Here is a 17561-nt window from a genome sequence, read left to right on the forward strand (position 1 = left end):
GGTTTTTGATAGACATGGGTATCAGGGGATATGAAACAAAGTTGAGTAAATGGAGCTGAGGTACAGATCAGTCATGATACAATTGAATGGCATGACAGGCTCAAGTGCTGAATAGCTGCTTTCTGTTCCTATATTTATCACACTCAAATCCAATCCTATCTTCAAATATTACCAATTTACCCTTGCATGTTTTCCTCATGCGAGTTACTGGATAACAATTAAGTGGATTTTTTGCCCCATCTTGATCGATGCATCCATTGCTTCCCAACTAAAATAAGCTAATTCGAAAATTGAGCCTGGAACATTCTGTCCCATGGATTGGTAGTGTTTAACTACTGATCTACTGAGGTAGTTCCATTAGGAAGTATTGTTGTGTTAGTATCTATTACTAGATCAGGTGAATGCACAATGGAGATACAGCTGTAGGTCACTTTTATAAACTATATTGAAGATAGTTTAGATTCTGAATGACTTTGAAGGCCTGTGAACCTTTCCCTGTGCTTAGTTTTCGTATGGGCTGAATTGATGGCAGTCAGGAACGTTGATGAACTCATGGAGGGGGTTGGGTTAGAGGTGTTTCAGAGGATGCTCTAAGTTTTGCCAGGATTCAGTTAGAGGGACTTTTGGCTCATCCGGATCTCAGATTGGAGAGCAAGCCATACTGTAGTCCAAAGTACCCAGCCAGTGCTGAGAAATGTTCCCTTGCAGTATAAGCTAGTTGCATGTCCAAAAACAACTTGTGGGGGCTCAGAATAGTGCATAACTGCCTGTAACCCAAGTTTCTTATTGTGTCAAATAGGCACAGCACAGAAGGGGAATGGTCAGATGTATTGTGACCTTGTGGTGTGCTTTTGTAGGGGAAGAGGGGAGATGTTAAGGAGAGATTTAAGAGAAAGACTTTCGGCCCTGAGAACAAAACCCTTTACTTTTTCATTTATGAGAAATGCCACAGAGCATAGAATATATAATAAAGTACTTTCTATGATTCACAGTGTTCTGCTACTTTGACTTTCCGTGAGCACCTGCCAGCTGTTTATAAGAAAACAATTAATATGACTTTGACCAATGTAATCTTGGTACTTCAGGTAAATTGAATGTGAGTTGAAAGGACTCAAAAAGAGAGTTGGAAGCGTATTTGCAAAGCTATAACTCATTCCAGAACTTCTGAGAGGAAAGTAAGATTTGAGATATAATTGCATTGGCTGTAGGCTGAATAACTTGCCGCCTGTGGTATTTGCCTTAGTGAGCAACATTTGATCTTTGTCTTTCTGTAATGTTGATGTAACGTTGACTGCTATGCTCGTTTTAATAATATTGCACGATTGCACATCACTGAGTACAGAAGTTATTCTGGGAAAGCAGCTCAAATTATTAGGCATGACCACGAGAATAAGTATATTTTCCACCTTTAATTTCTGCTAATTTGCATTAAAAAATTTAGTATTAATTCAATTATAAAAATGCGAGTGACTTCTTTCTAATGCAGTGTTTCAATAAGATGTATTTGGATATCAGGCTAGAATTTTACATATACTTTTTGTAGCAGTCAAGCTGCTTAAAACTTCAGCACAATTGTACATTGTATTTAAAAATTAAACAAAAAAAAACTGATAAAACCTCGGGATCTCCAAGGCATTATCTTCAAATGTGCACTCATCATAAAACCATTCTGGTAACATTCCCCCTGAGAGCTGTATCGTGAACTGATACTACAAAACTGGCACCACATTAGTCAAAATGCTTCAGCTCTTCAGAGGAGCAAGGATGAATGCACCACTGTAAATTTATATTTTTCTGTAAAGGTCACTAATTCAACATTGCAGCTTATTTTGATCATTTGCCAAGGTTAGCTGTAATTGCAGTATTTGTTACTAATGAATTTTCTTTCTCTCCACAGCAAAACTGTACAATCAAAAGTGGACTGCATTTTGGTGAGTTCATTATATGTGAATGAAGCCTTTTTTTCAATTTTTATTATGTTCTTTTGAACTGATATTTTACTGTAATTGTAAATACTGACCTTTTAAACACAACACTCTTAGGTTATAAATGTGCAGCTATAATAACCTGCGAGAAGGAATTTTGCATGGTGTTGATGCAAGCTATTACTTTGATGAAAAAGTGAGTGAAAATATATACATATAGTACATTTTTGCATCTCTCAATCAATTCAAAGTGCTTCAAACACATTAAATTATTTTGTAGTGCATTGACTCATTTGATGGCAACCACAATATTACTTTTGCAAACAAGGTCCCATAAGCAGCATTGAGATAATTGATCAGTTAATTGTGGTGATTCAGGGAGGATTACTAATCAGGACATCAGGAAGTCGTCTTACTCTTTCAGTAATGTGCTTGGACCTTTTAACAGTATAAACCCTTGGAACAGATAGGTAGGACTTCAATTTATTATCTCCAACCATGTAGACACTGTCTGAGTGCTGCACTGGATTATCTGCCTAGATTAAGGTCTGTCTTGAGTAAGATATAGTATTGCATGCACCTGATGCGAAAAAATGCAATGTTGAGTGCCAGTTAAATTCAAACACCTTTACTTTTTTATTATTCATTCATGGGATGTGAGCTTCGCTGGCTGGGCCAGCATTTATTGCCCATCCCGAGTTGCACCTGAGAAGGTGGTGGTGAGCTGCCTTCTTGAACCGCTGCAGTCCATGTGGTGTTGGTACACCCACAGTGCTGTTAGGAAGGGGGTTCCAGGATTTTGACCCAGCAACAGTGAAGGAACGGCGATATATTTCCAAGTCAGGATAGTGAGTGGCTTGGAGGGGAACTTCCAGGTGGTATTGTTCGCATCTGTCTGCTGCCCTTGCCCTTCTAGATGGTAGTGGTCGTGGGTTCGGAAGGTGCTGTCGAAGAAGCCATGGTGAATTCCTGCAGTGCATCTTGTAGATGGTATACACTGCAGCTACTGTGTGTCGTTGGTGGAGGGAGTGAATGTTTGCGAATGTGGTGCCAGTTAAGCGGGCTGCTTTGTCCTGGACGGTGTCAAGTTTCTTGAGTGTTGTGGGAGCTTCACTCATCTAGGCAAGTGGGGAGTATTCCATCACACTCCTGACTTGTGCCTTGTAGATGGTGTACAGGATACAGTCAGGAGGTGAGTTATTCGTTGCACGATTCCTAGCCTCTGACCTGCTCTTGTAGCCACAGTACTTATATGGCTAGTCCAGTTCAGTTTCTGGTCAATGGTAACCCCCAAGATGTTGATAGTGGGGGATTCAGTGATGGTAATGCCATTGAACATCAAGGGGCGATGGTTGATTTCTTTCTTGTTGGACATGGTTATTGCCTGACACTTGTGTGCACGAATGTTACTTGCCACTTTCAGCCCATGCCTAGATATTGCCCAGGTCTTGCTGAATTTGGACATGGCCTGCTTCTGTATCTGAGAAGCCACGAATGGTGCTGAACATTGTGCAATCATCAGTAAACATCTCCACTTCTGACCTTGTGATGCAAGGAAGGTCATTGATGAAGCAGCTGAAGATGGTTGGGCTGAGGGCACTTCCCTGGGGAACTCCTGCAGTGATGCCCTGGAGCTGGGATGACCGACTTCAAACAACTGCAATCATCTTCCTTTGTGCTAGGTATGACTCCAACCAGTGGAGAGTTTTCCCACTGATTCCCATTGACTCCAGTTTTGCCAGGGCTGTTTGATGCCACATTCGGTCAAACGATGTCAAGGGCAGTCACTGTCACTCACCTTGTGTCTTTTGTCCATGTTTGAACCAAGGCTGTAATGAGGTCAGGAGCTGAGTGGCCCTGGTGGTACCCAAACTGGGCGTCAGTGAGCAGGTTACTGCTAAGCAAGTGCCACTTGGTAGCACTGTTGATCCCCCTTCCATCACTTTACTGATGATCGAGAACAGACTGATGGGATGGTCATTGGCCGTGGTGGATTTGTCCTGCCATTTGTGTACAGGACATACTTAGGTAGATACCAGTGTTGTACTGGAACAGCTAGGCTAGGGGTGCAGCAAGTTCTGGAGCACAAGTCTTCAGTACTATTGCCGGAATATTGTTAGCGTCCATTGCCTTTGCACTACCCAGTGTCTTCAGCCGTTTCTTGATATCATGTGGAGTGAATCAAGTTGGCTGAAGACTGGCATCTGTGATACCGGGGTCCTCCGGAGGAGACCGAGTTGGATCCACTCGGCATTTCTGGCTGAAGATTGTAGCAAATGCTTCAGCCTTACCTTTTGCACTGACATGCTGGGCTCCTCCATCATTGAGAATGGGGATATTTGTGGAGCTGACTCCTCCAGTGAGTTGTTTAATTTTCCATTGCCATTCATGACTGGATGTGGCAGGACTGCAGAGCTTAGATCTGGCCCATTGGTTGTGGGATCGCTTAGCCCTGTCTATCACTTGCTGCTTATGTTGTTTGGCACGCATGTAGTCCTGTGTTATGGCTTCACCAGGCTGACATCCCATTTTTAGGTATGCCTGATGCTGCTCCTGGCATGCCCTCCTGCACTGTTCATTGAATCAGGGTTGATCCCCTGGCTTGATGGTAATGGTAGAATGGAGGATATGCCAGGCCATGAGGTTACTGATTGTGTTCGAGAACAATTCTGCTACTGCCGTGCCTCATGGATGCCCAGCCCTGAGTTGCTAGATCTGTTTGAAATCTATCCCATTTCGCATGGTGGTAGTGTTATACAACACAGTGGAGGGTATCCTCAATGTGAAGATAGGTCTTTGTCTCCATAAGGATTGTGTGGTTGTCACTCCTACCAATACTCTTATGGACAGATGCATCTGCAACAGGTAGCTTGGTGAGGATGAGGTCAAGTATGTTTTCCCTCTTGTTTGTTCCCTCACCACCTACCACAGACCCAGTCCAGCAGCAAATGTCCTTCAGGACTCCGCCAGCTTGGTCAGTGGTGGTGCTACTGAGCCACTCTTGGTGACAGACGTTGAAGTCCCCCACCCAGAGTACATTCTGTGCCCAAACCTTTTTCCAAGTGGTGTTCAACATGGAGGAGGACCGATTCATCAGCTGAGGGGGCGTGCGGCAGGTGGTAATCAGCAAGAGGTTTCCTTGCCTACGTTTGACCTGATGCCATGAGACTTTGTGGGGTCCACAGTCGATGTTGAGAACTCCCAGGACAACTCCCTCCCAACTGTATACCACGGTGCTGCCACCTCTTGTGTTATATGTCCTGTCCTACTGATAGGATGGTGATGGTGTTTGGGACATAGTCATACTCACGGAATCATACCTTAGAGATAATGTCAGGCTGTTGTTTGACTAGTCTATGGGACAGATCTTCCAAATTTGGCACAAGCCCCAAGGTGTTTGAAAGGAGGACCTTACAGGGTCAACAAGGCTGGGTTTGCCATTGTCATTTCTGGCCCCTAAGTCGATGTCAGGTGATCCATCCAGTTTCATTCCTTTTTTTGGTACACTTTGTAATGGTTTGATGCAAGTGAATTCCTTGCTAGGCCATTTCAGAGAGCAGTTAGAAGTCAACCACATTGCTGTGGGCCTGGAGTCACATGTAGGCCAGACCAGGTAAGGATGGCCGGTTTCCTTCCTGAAAGGGCATTGGTGAACCAGATGGGTTTTTATGGCGATCAACAATGTTTTTATGGTCACTATTACCAAGATTAGCTTTTTAAATTCCAGATGTATTAACTAAATTCAAATTCTACCAGCTGCTGTGGTGAGATTCAAACCCACGTGCCTAGAACATTTGCAGGGCCTCTGGATTACTAGTCCAGTGACGTTACAAAGGGTGTGGGCAATATGTGCAGAGAACCCGAACCAGACATTAAGTACACCATAAAAAAAGCAAGAATTTATAAAGGTTATCCCTCCATATGAGTGCTGGAAAGTATCAGCAATGAAGGTAGAGGAGAACACTAATTCTGAGAATGAAAGAGAACTTTGTCCTAGGCTCCAGAATGGAGGATTTATCTGTGCGGCAGCAACTGGTACACTGAGTTGCAAAATGCAGTGGGTAAGTTTGTCAGTTTTGATGAAAGAAGGTCATCAACTTGAAATTCTAACACCTCTTTCCATAGATGCCGCAGGACCAGCTGAGCATTTCCAGTATTTTCTGATTGTATTTGGCACAGTTTATTCATTGTTTTGAGCCTTTCCTTGATTTGTCCAAAAGTTAATTGTTGTAGCTTATGGTGTTGTGAGGTGGAAAGCAACATGACCACCAAAATAACTTTGAAAAATATCATTTTGATTATTTGCTTCGCTTTTGCGTAGTTGCTAGTTTCACATTATATTTTTAGCCTTCCATATCCTGTTTCATCTTCCAAAAGCATCAAAAACAATTTCATCCTTGTTTTGATGTCTTCCTTACAATCTCATTCTTTGACATGAACCCATTAAAACATACACACATTTTCACCTCAACTCCATCCTCTCCAGTGGAATATGTGCATCTTCTGATGCTTTTCAAATGATGCGACTGTTATATTTATTTTTTACCAAAAAGAATACATGAATTTATTGAGTTTATCCCTCCACATGCGTGCTGGAACATGTGAAAAGTAGATGAGAAAAAGCTACTAACAGCAGTGATGCATTGATTAAGGAATACTAGGAGTGTCCAGGATACAGATATTGGATGATGGAATATAAAGTGTGCAAAGTCCTTTGCTTTATAAATAGAGGTACTGTGTGCCAAAGCAAGGAAGTTGTACTAAACTTATATCACTGGTTAGGCCTCAACTGACATATTAAGCCCAGTTCTGGCCATCATACTTTGGGAAGGACGTCAAAGCCTTCCAGAGGTTTCTTCTAAGTTGGTTGTTCTCAGCTTCATTGACAAAGTTTGTGGGTGAGGTTGTATAGCTTTGTCTAAGTATTTGTTTGGTATATTGCAACATAGTTGAGTGAGAGTTTAAGCAGCATTGCTAATTCATATTGAAATCTTGTTGTGTCAATAATGAAACTTCGGGAGTGTTGAATGTGTTCAATGCATTTTCTGTTGAGTGCATTTTTGTCTTTTTAAATTGTCTGACCCATATTTTGAATTTTTCCCCACTCCTTGAATAATTTCCTTATTCTGTTAATATACTGATTACATGTTATTGGGGAAAATAATTGCTCTTTCTGTGTGTACAGCTGAATGAAGTCCCAAGTTGGAAATTCTTGAGTAATGTGATGGAGGTTTTTAAACTTGGGCAGATTTTGAATGTACCTTTACTCGATTGTGATGTAAGCAACATTTATGTACCCTACAGAAAACGATGAATAAGGCTTGTATTTCTTCCAACAATTTTAATTTGTGCTCATGGTAGAAAGGTAGTTTTCATAACAAACAGCTTATCCTATGAACCGAACCTGTACCCCTATGTATGCCTTGAGTAAGAATGTGTATAGTGGGACTAAGAATGACTCCTTAACTAATATACCTTGCACCAGAGGTCTTTACAAATGCCAACCATGTTTTATTTACTTGAAATGGGGGCAAAAACCACTGTGTTCAGACTTTGCTGGATGCTTTCTGGGGATGTAGCTGATGAGATCTGTTTCTCCAATTTGGTATCACATTTGGATTGGAAGTATCATTTTAACAGTGGAAATTGCTCTATTTTTATTTTGGCTCTCTTTTCTAATGTGCTTTTAATTTTCTTCCCGAAAATGTTTGTACTTTTAATTTTTATTTCTTTTTGCTTTCAGCAAGAAGTGATGAAGTTTACAGATCTAGAAAAACTCTACCTCTACCTTCAGTTGCCTTCTGGTCCTAGCAATGGAATCAAAAGGTAAAGCTAACATTTATATTCTATTGCTCTTTATTTAGCTTTTCAAGGAACTCTCTGTTTATAAATAGCAACTAGTTGTAGAAATGTCCAGCAACAAATGCTCTGACACTTGCACTGTGAAATAAATTAAACTTATTATGGAGGTGAAATCCATTATTTTAAATGTCATAAAATGGTGCCTTTCTGAATTGTAGAAACCATAACCTAACCAAAAAATTAGTATAATGTTTTACTAATTTATTTTGACAAGAGAAAGTTTTAAGGGTTCCAACCATGTTAGCTAAAATTAACAGTCTGTGGTATTTTTCCATCTATATTTATCATGTTATCATACATCCTTAGGATCCATAAGTAAATATATTTAACTTTTGAGGGTTGTAGTAATTCTTCATTACAGGAGAAATTAAGTTTTAAAAAAAAATTTCATGTTAATTCTGATAAAGCTAGATTATGAAAATATTTAACATCGTGTTGAATGGCCAACTTTCAGGACAGAAGAAGGGTTACTGAACAGTGTCACAGTTTGAAGGACCGTTGGTGTCATTGAGCACTGAGACAGGGGATTTATTCCACAATGTTTCCGATCTCAACCTTGCTGCTGTAGAAAAGGGAGGGAAATTAAATCACATGAGAAGCCTTTATGGTGATTTGAAGCTGAAACAGCCACTTAAGAGTGATATTGGTAAACTGGGAACTACCCACTTGCCATAACTTCCTCTTTAAAGCAGCACACGGCTCCAGGGACACTAATAAGATGCTTGCTTTTTTTCACTTGTTCAACCTCCAGTAATAGATGAATGTGGTTTGTTAACTGACCGGCTCAAAGTTATGAATTTCCATTGTAAACCCTAAAGCAATACTGAATTCACATAATATCGGCTGCGTTTTGCAGCCAGTTTGCTTATTTAGGGCTCTGTTCTTGTTTTGTACTTAAAGTTGTGTTCCTTCAGGTATATATATTGGATCACAGTATCAATATTTTCAACAGCTGTTAAACAATACAGAGGTTTAAAGCCACCTTTAAAAGAAGTTGCTATTGTAGGAATGGCATTGTAATAGATTTGGAGGGAAACTTGCAGGCAGTGGCATTCCTATGCGTCATTGCCCTTGTCATGTTTGGTGGTAGAGGCTGGGGATTTGGAAAGTAGTGTCGAAGGAGTGTTGGCGAATTGCTGCAGTGCATTTTGTATGTGGTACACACTGCTGCCACTGTGTGTCAGTGGTGGATGGAGTGTTGATTAAGTGGACTACTTTGTTCTGGATGGTATTGAACTTCTTGAGTGTTGATGCTGCCGCACTCATCCAGGCAATTGGAGAGTATTCCATCACGCTTCTGACTTTTGCCTTTTCGAAGGTGGACAGACTTCAGGGAGTCAGGAGGTGAATGTCCAGCCTCTGACTTGCCTTATAGCCAGAGTATTTATATGGCTAAATTCCTGATTTATTAACAACTCAAGTGAGGGAACCAAAGTGGAATTTTATAAGGAGAATTAACAATTTTCAGAAACTTTTCAAAGTAAGTGATTGCAATTATATGATGGAAATGGCCAATTCAATTCACTAGTAATTCCCATTAATTTGTCATGGGAAGCAAAGTAGGATGCACTTAATATTAACAGGATTTATACCTTCTTAGTAAATATCTGTTTAAATTCGAGGAACAACTGCAGCACAGTTTGCATGACTTTTTTACCGATCAAATATTTCTTCATTTTTTTTCACAGTAATCCAAGTTCTTTGTCATCCAGTCGTACCCAGCAAATGCATGCTTTTAACTGGATCCGAAATCATTTGGAGGACCACCCAGATACTTCACTGCCCAAACAAGAAGTCTACGATGAATACAAGTAAGCCATTCAATAGGAAATCTGAATAACCACACATTATGTTGATTTACATCTAAAATATATGTTCACAAGTACATTTTAATCAGGGTTTCTTATTATAATGCATTGGTGAACAGTTTTTCTATAATAGTGTAAATTGTTTTCTATCTGTAAATGTTTCACGGTTTTATTAGCTTTCATTTCCATTAGACTTCTGATTTAAATATAATTTCAAATTAATTTGGAGGTTTACAGGCTGACTTTGTTACCCTTGAGGTAGTTTTTCTCTCTTTGACTGTTTTTATAATACTTAGGGGAAGGTAGAGGTGCAGTGTATTGTTACTGGACTGGTAAGTTGGAGACCCAGAGCAATGCTCTGGGTTCGAATCTCTCCATGGCAGATAGTAGAATTTGAATTCAATAAAAATCTGGAATTAAAAATCTAATGATGACATGAAACCATTGTCGACAGGACAGACCCAGCAGAAATGGTGGCACAGTGTGGTATACAGTTGGGATGGAGGAGTCCTTAACATCAACTCCAGACCCTGAGAAGTCTCATGACATCAGGTCAACCCCCCTCTTCAGCCATTTTGAACACCACTTGGGTGGCAAGGGCGCAGAATGTACTCTGGGTTAGCGTTATGACTGAGCATTTGGTAAAACTGAGTTTTTTTTTAAATCCCAGAGGGAAACTTTAAACAGCTGTCATAATCTATCATTTTAAGTTAAAAGCAAAATACTGCGGATGCTGGAAATCTGAAACAAAAACAAAAATAGCTGGAAAAACTCAGCAGGTCTGACAGCATCTGCGGAGAGGAATACAGTTAACGTTTCGAGTCCGTATGACTCTTCATCAGAACTAAGAAATATAGAAATAAGGTGAAATATAAGCTGGTTGAGGGGGGTGGGACAGGTAGAGCTGGATAGAGGGCCAGTGATAGGTGGAGGCAAAGAAGAGATTGCCAAAGATGTCATAGACAAAAGGACAAAGGGGTGTTGACAGTGGTGATATTAGCTAAGGAATGTGCTCATGATGACTTTAAAGGTGGAAAGTAGGACAAGCAAGTGACAGAGAGCCCTAGTGGAGGTGAGGTGGGGGGGAAGGGATCGAAATAGGCTAAAAGTTAGAGATAAAACAATGGATGGGAATACATTTAAAAATAATGAAAATAGGTGGGAAAAGAAAAATATATATATTTAAAAAAATTATAAATTATTGGAAAAGGGGGGATCGGAAAGCGGGTGGGGATGGAGGAGAGAGTTCATGATCTGAAGTTGTTGAACTCAATGTTAGGTCCGGAATGCTGTTAAGTGCCTAGTCGGAAGATGAGATGCTGTTCCTCCAGTTTGCGTTGAGCTTCACTGGAACATTGCAGCAGGCCAAGGACGGACATGTGGGCATGAGAGCAGGGTGGTGTGTTGAAATGGCAAGCGACAGGGAGGTCTGGGTCATGCTTGTGGACAGACCGAAGGTGTTCAGCAAAGCGGTCACCCAGTCTGCATTTGGTGTCTCCAATATAGAGGAGACCGCATTGGGAGCAGCGAATGCAGTAGGCTAAATTGAGGAAAGTGAAAGTGAAATGCTGCTTCACTTGAAAGGAGTGTTTGGGCCCTTGGAAGATGAGGAGGGGGGAAGTAAAGGGGCAGGTGTTGCACCTTCTGCGATTGAATGGGAAGGTGCCGCGGGAGGGGGTTGAGGTAGGGGGTGATAGTGGAGTGGACCAGGGTGTCCTGGAGGGAACAGTCCCTGTGGAATGCCGCTGGGTGGGGTGAAGGGAAGATGTGTCTGATGGTGGCATCGTGCAGGAGTTGGCGGAAATGACAGAGGATGATCCTTTGAATGCGGAAGCTGGTGGGCGATAAGTGAGGACAAGGGGGACCCTATCATGGTTCTGGGAGGGAGAGGAAGGTGTGAGGGTGGATGCGCGGGAGATGGGCTGGACACGGTTGAGGGCCCTCTCAACCACCGTGGGTGGAAAGCCTCGGTTAAGGAAGAAGGAAGACATGTCAGAGGAACTGTTTTTGAAAGTGGCATCATCAGAACAGATGCGACGGAGGCGAAGGAACTGAGAGAATGGGATGGAGTCCTTACAGGAAGCAGGGTGTGAGGAGCTGTAGTCGAGGTAGCTATGGGAGTCGGTAGGCTTGTAATGAATATTGGTGGACAGTCTATCACCAGAAATTGAGACAGAGAGATCAAGGAAGGGAAAGGAAGTGTCAGTGATGGACCAGGTGAAAATGATGGAGGGGTGGAAAGTGGAAGCAAAATTAATAAATTTTTCCAGGTCCAGATGAGAGCTTGAAGCGGCACCGAAACAGTCATTGATGTACCGGAGAAAGAGTTGTGGGAGGTTGCCAGAGTAGGACTGGAACAAGGAATGTTCCACATACCCCGTAAAGAGACAGGCATAACTGGGGCCCATGCGGGTACCCATAGCCTTTTATTTGGAGGAAGTGAGATGAGTTTAAGGAGAAATTGTTCCGTGAGAGAACTAGTTCAGCTAGACGGAGGAGCGTAGTGGTGGATGGTGATTGTTTGGGCCTCTGTTCAAGGAAGAAGCAGAGAGCCCTCAGACCATCCCAGTGGGGGATGGAGGTGTAGAGGGATTGGACGCCCATGGTGAAGAGGAGGCAGTTGGGGCCAGGGAACTGGAAATTGTTGATATGATGTAGGGCGTCAGAGGAATCGCGGATGTAGGTGGGAAGAGACGAGACAAGGGGAGAGAGAATGGAGTCAAGATAGCAAGAAATGAGTTCCGTGGGGCAGGAACCGACTGACACGATCGGTCTGTGATGGTGTAAGAATTCACAATGGTGAATCTATGGAATTCATTGTCACAGAAGGCTGTGGAGGCCAGGTCATTGAGTGTATTTAAGGCCGAGATAGATAGGTTCTTGACTGGTCAGGGGTTCAAAGGTTACGGGGAGAAGGCGGGAGAATGTGGTTGAGAAACTTATCAGCCATGATTGAATGGTGGAGCAGACTCGATGGGACGAATGGCCTAATTTCTGCTCCTATGTCTTATGATTTATGGTCTTATGGTCTGCCGGCACAGTCCTGTTTGTGGATTTTGGGTAGGAGGTAGAAGCGGGCTGTTCGAGGTTAGGAGACTGAGGTTGGAAGCTGTGGAGGGAAGATCTCCAGAGGAGATGAGGTCAGTGACAGTCCTGGAAACAATGGCTTGATGTTCAGTGGTGGGATCATGGTCCAGGGGGAGGTAGGAGGAAGTGTCTGCGAGTTGACGCTCAGCCTCTACGAGGTAGAGGTCAGTGCGCCAGACAACAACAGCACCACCCTTGTCAGCAGGTTTGATGACAAAGTCAGGGTTGGACCTGAGAGAACGGAGTGCGGTAAGTTCAGAAAGAGACAGGTTAGAGTGGGTGAGAGGAGCAGAGAAATTGAGGCAACTGATGTCACGCTGACAGTTCTCAATGAAAAGATCAAGAGCAGGTAAGAATCCAGAGGTAGGGGTCTAGGTGGAGGGAGACTATTGAAGGTGGGTAAAAGGATCCTTTGAACGGGGAGAGACTCCTGGCCAAAGAAGTGAGCACAGAGACGAAGGTGGCGGAAGAAGAGTTCAGCATCATGCCGAGCCCAAAATTCATTGAGATGAGGCCGTAAGGGTATGAAACTGAGTCCTTTGCTGAGCACTGAATCAGCATCAGAGAGGGGAAGGTCAGGGGGTATGGTGAATACATGGCCGGGGCTGGGATTGGAAGACGGGATGAGGTCAGAGGGATGGGCAGGGGTGGAGGGTCCTGGCTGGGCGTTGGTGTCGATGAGTTGTTGGAGCTTGCGTTCCTTTGCACCTGAAAGAAAGAGACAAAGTTTCTTGTTGAGGCGTCGGATGAGACGAAGAATAAAATGAAACTGGGGGCAAGGACAGCTTAGAGATCGGGTGAGTCGGTGTTGCTGGAGGGAGAGGTCGAGAGTGTTCATATGGCAGCGCATGGCACTGAGTGTGGATCTCAGGATGCGACGAGAACAGCAGCCCGAGGAGCGTTGTATGTCCCAGAGATACCTGTAATCCTGGCTGGGTTCGAAACATGAGGGGTGGAACTTCAGTTGGAATCCACGTGGGGTAAGACGGAGACAGTCACTGAGGAAGGAAATATGGCTGTGAAAGTGAGTTTTAGTTAACACCTAAGTGTTATGTTCGAGGTACAACTCTAAATCCAGGAATCATACCACCAGTTCTCGAGAGGTTTTATGTTAAGCTAAACGAAACATTTTATTAATTTACACAAGTATATACACATGGCTATAAATTACTACGAGCATAACTTTTAACAAATTCCCAGACTAATTTCCATTAAGGCAAGAGCAACCCATAGTCTTAATCAGACAGCAGGCAAAGCATTTTCATCTTACAAATTCAAAATGAGGTCCTTTTCACTTTGGTCCCTGTAGAGACAGTTGGGGGCTTAGAGCTGCTTTTGATCTCACATTGCCTCTGCTCTACACACACAAAACTGCTGAAGTTATACCTAGCACAGTCCATTGAATGTAAATTCTCATTGTATCACCTGCCTCTTTGAATTCCATCTTTTAACAATAAAACCCCTTTCATAGTACCAATTTTATTAGTAATATAAACATATTGCTTGGTATCTGCTAGCTAGGTGGAAGTTTTCACCCCACTTCTTGAATGCTCTATTCAAAAAATGCAAATACGCTCTACCTCTGTTTACATCTCAAAACTAATTCACACCAAAGCACCCAGACTAGCTGGCTTTAATCCAATTAAGACACACCCACAGACTAAACCTCTATTTTAAAAGAAAAATATTTTCCAATAATATATACATGAATAGCTTCATGACAGTGGGGGTCTTCAATGTCCATTACCAAGAGTAGCTCAGTAGCATCACTACTGATTGAGCTGGCCATGTCCTAAAGGACATAGCTGCTAGACTGGGAGACTGGGTCTATGGCAGGAAGTGAGGGAACCAACAAGAGGGGAAAACATACTTGACCTTGTCCTCACCAATCTATCCATGAGATTATTGGGTAGGAGTAACCACTGCACAGTCCTTGTGGAGACAAGGTGCCTTCTTCACATTGAGGATACCCTCCCATCGTGTTGTGAGGCACTACCACCGTGCTAAGTGGGGTAGATTTAAAACAGGTCGAGCAACTAAAGACTGGGCATGCATGAGATGCTGTGGGGCATCAGCAGCAGCAGAATTGTACTCAACCACAATCTGTAACCTCATGGCCTGGCATATCCCCCACTCTACCTTTACCACCAAGCCAGGGGATCAACCCTGGTTTAATGAAGAGTGTAGGAGGGCATGCCAGGAGCAGCGCCAGGCATACCTAAAAGTGAGATGTCAATCTGGTGAAGCAACAACTCAGGACTACTTCCATGCCAAACAGAATAAGCAGTATGTGATAGACAGAGCTAAGCGATCCCACAACCAATGGATCAGACCTAAACTCTGCAACCCTGTCATATCCAGTCGTGAATGGCGGTGGACAGTTAAGCAACTTGCTGGAAGAGGAGGCTCCACAAATGTTCTCATCCTCAATGATGGGGGAGCCTAGCACATAAGTGCAAAAGCTAAGGCTGAAGCATTCGTAACAATCTTCAACCTCTGCCTTCTCCGGCACTGAAGGCACTGGATACTGCAAAGGCTATGGACCCTGACAATATTCCGGCAGTAGCACTAAAGACTTGTGCTCCAGAACTTGCCATGTCCCTAACCAAGCTGTTCCAGTACAGCTACAACACTGGCATCTCCCCGGCAATGTGGAAAATTGCCTAGGTATGTCCTGTCCACAAAAAGCTGGACAAATCCAACATGACCAATTAGCGCTCCATCAGTCTGCCATCGATCATCAATAAAGTGGTGGAAGGGGTCATCAACAGCGTGATCAAGCTGCACTTGCTTAGAAATAGCCTGCTTACTGATGCTCAGTTTGGGTTCTGCCAGATTTACTCAGCTCCTGACCTCGTTACAGCCTTGGTTCAAACATGGACAAAAGAGCTGAACTCCAGAGGTGAGGTGAGAGTGACTGCCCTGACATCAAGGCCGCATGTGGCCTCAAGGAACCCTAGCAAAACTGGAGTCAATGGGAATCGGGGAAAACTCTCTGCTGGTTGGAGTCATACCTATCCCAAAGGAAGATGAGAGCAAAATACTGCAGATGCTGGAAATCTAAAACAAAAACACCTGGAAAAACTCAGCGGTCTGACAACATCTGCGGAGAGGGATACAGTTAATGTTTCGAGTCCGAATGACTCTTCATCAGAACTAAGGAAAAATAGAAAAGAGGTGAAATATAAGCTGGTTTAAGGGGGAGGTGGGACAGGTAGAGCTGAATAGAGGGCCAGTGATAGGTGGAAATTGCCAACAGATGTCATAGACAAAAGGACAAACAGGTGTTGACGGTGGTGATATTAGCTAAGAAATGTGCTAATGGGGACGTTAAGGGTAGAAAGCAGGACGAGTAAGGGACAGATAGCCCTAGTGGGGGTGGAGTGGGGGGGGTGGGGTGGGTGCGGATCGAAATAGGCTAAAAGGTAGAGATAAAACAATGGATGGAAATACATTTAAAAATAATGGAAATAGGTGGGAAAAGAAAAATATATATAAATTATTGGAAAAAGGGGGATCGGAAAGGGGGTGGGTATAGAGGAGAGAGTTCATGATCTAAAGTTGTTGAACTCAATATTCAGTCCGGAAGGCTGTAAAGTGCCTAGTCGGAAGCTGAGGTGCTGTTCCTCCAAGATGGTTGTGGTTGTTGGAGGTAAGTAACCTCAGTTCCCGTGCATCACTGCAAGAGTTCCTCAGGGTAGTGTCCTAGGTCCAACCATCTTCACCTTCTTCATCAGTGACCCTCCTTCTATCATAAGTTCATAAGAAGTGGGGATGTTCACTGATGATTGCACAATGTTCAGCATTATTCGTGACTCCTCATATACTGAAGCAGTCCATGTCCAAATGCAGCAAGACCTGGACAACATCTAGGCTTGGGCTGATAAGTGGCAAGTAACATTGTGCCACACAAGTGCCAGGCAATGATCATCTCCAACAAGAGAGAATCTAACCATCACCCCATGACATTCAATGGCATTACCACCACTGAATCCCCCACTATCAACATTCTGCAGGGTTACCATTGAACTGGACTAGCCATATAAATTCTGTTGGTACAAGAGTAGGACAGAGACGAGGAACACTGCAACGATTAACTCATCTCCTGACTCCCCAAAGCAAATCCGCAATCTACAAGGCACAAGTCAAGAGCGTGATAGAATACTCTCCACTTGTCTGGATGAGTGCAGCTCCAACAACACAAGAAACTTGACACCATGCAGGGCAAAGCAACCAGTTTGATTGGCACTCCCGCCACCACTGACGCACAGGGGCAGCAGTGTGTACCATCTATAAGGTGCACTGCAGGATCTCACCAAGCCTTCCAAACCCACGACTGCTACCATCTAGAAGGATAAGGGCAACTCATGCATGGAACATCTGGAAATTCCTCTCCAAGCCACTCACCACCCTGACTTGGAAATATATCACCTTTCCTTTACTGTTGCCAGGTCAAAATCCTGGAACTGCCTTCCTAACAGCACTGTGGGTGTACCTACATCACATGGACTGCAACGGTTCAGGAAGGCAGTTCACCACCTTCTTGATTGGGTATGGGCCATAATTGCTTTCCTAGCCAATGACGCCCACAACCCATGAATGAATAAAAAGACCTTCAAGAAACGATATCACTGCCGAACCGTAACAGCAGTTATCTTTAATTTCCTCTTCTGCAGTCCTTTGACAAATGGTGTCTATCAGTTTATCTAACCATTGTAATTTAAACAAAAATGGACATAGTAATATCAAGAAACAGTCATCTAACATCATAAATGCAATATCTTCAAATTCTCAAAATAGTGCACTTAGCTTGATGTGTATCAATATTTGTACATTTTTAAAAAAACACCATCATATTTCAGGATTTCAAGTCTTCTGA

The 17561-nt window shown here is 43.1% G+C and overlaps 1 protein-coding gene across 2 annotated transcripts in view; it reads left to right on the forward strand.

The window, feature by feature from the left end:
* The window catches only part of LOC144668376 (DNA-binding protein RFX7-like), a 65857-nt gene that overhangs the window by 25574 nt on the left and 22722 nt on the right, over positions 1–17561 (forward strand). For both annotated transcript variants that reach the window (XM_078530343.1, XM_078530342.1), the window contains exons 2-4: positions 1898–1931; positions 7669–7751; positions 9476–9598. In XM_078530343.1, coding sequence (XP_078386469.1) covers positions 1898–1931; positions 7669–7751; positions 9476–9598 — 240 coding nt within the window. The remainder of the gene's footprint in view (positions 1–1897; positions 1932–7668; positions 7752–9475; positions 9599–17561) is intronic.

Source organism: Cetorhinus maximus, chromosome 26, assembly GCF_964194155.1.
Source record: "Cetorhinus maximus chromosome 26, sCetMax3.hap1.1, whole genome shotgun sequence".
Lineage (NCBI taxonomy): Eukaryota > Metazoa > Chordata > Chondrichthyes > Lamniformes > Cetorhinidae > Cetorhinus > Cetorhinus maximus.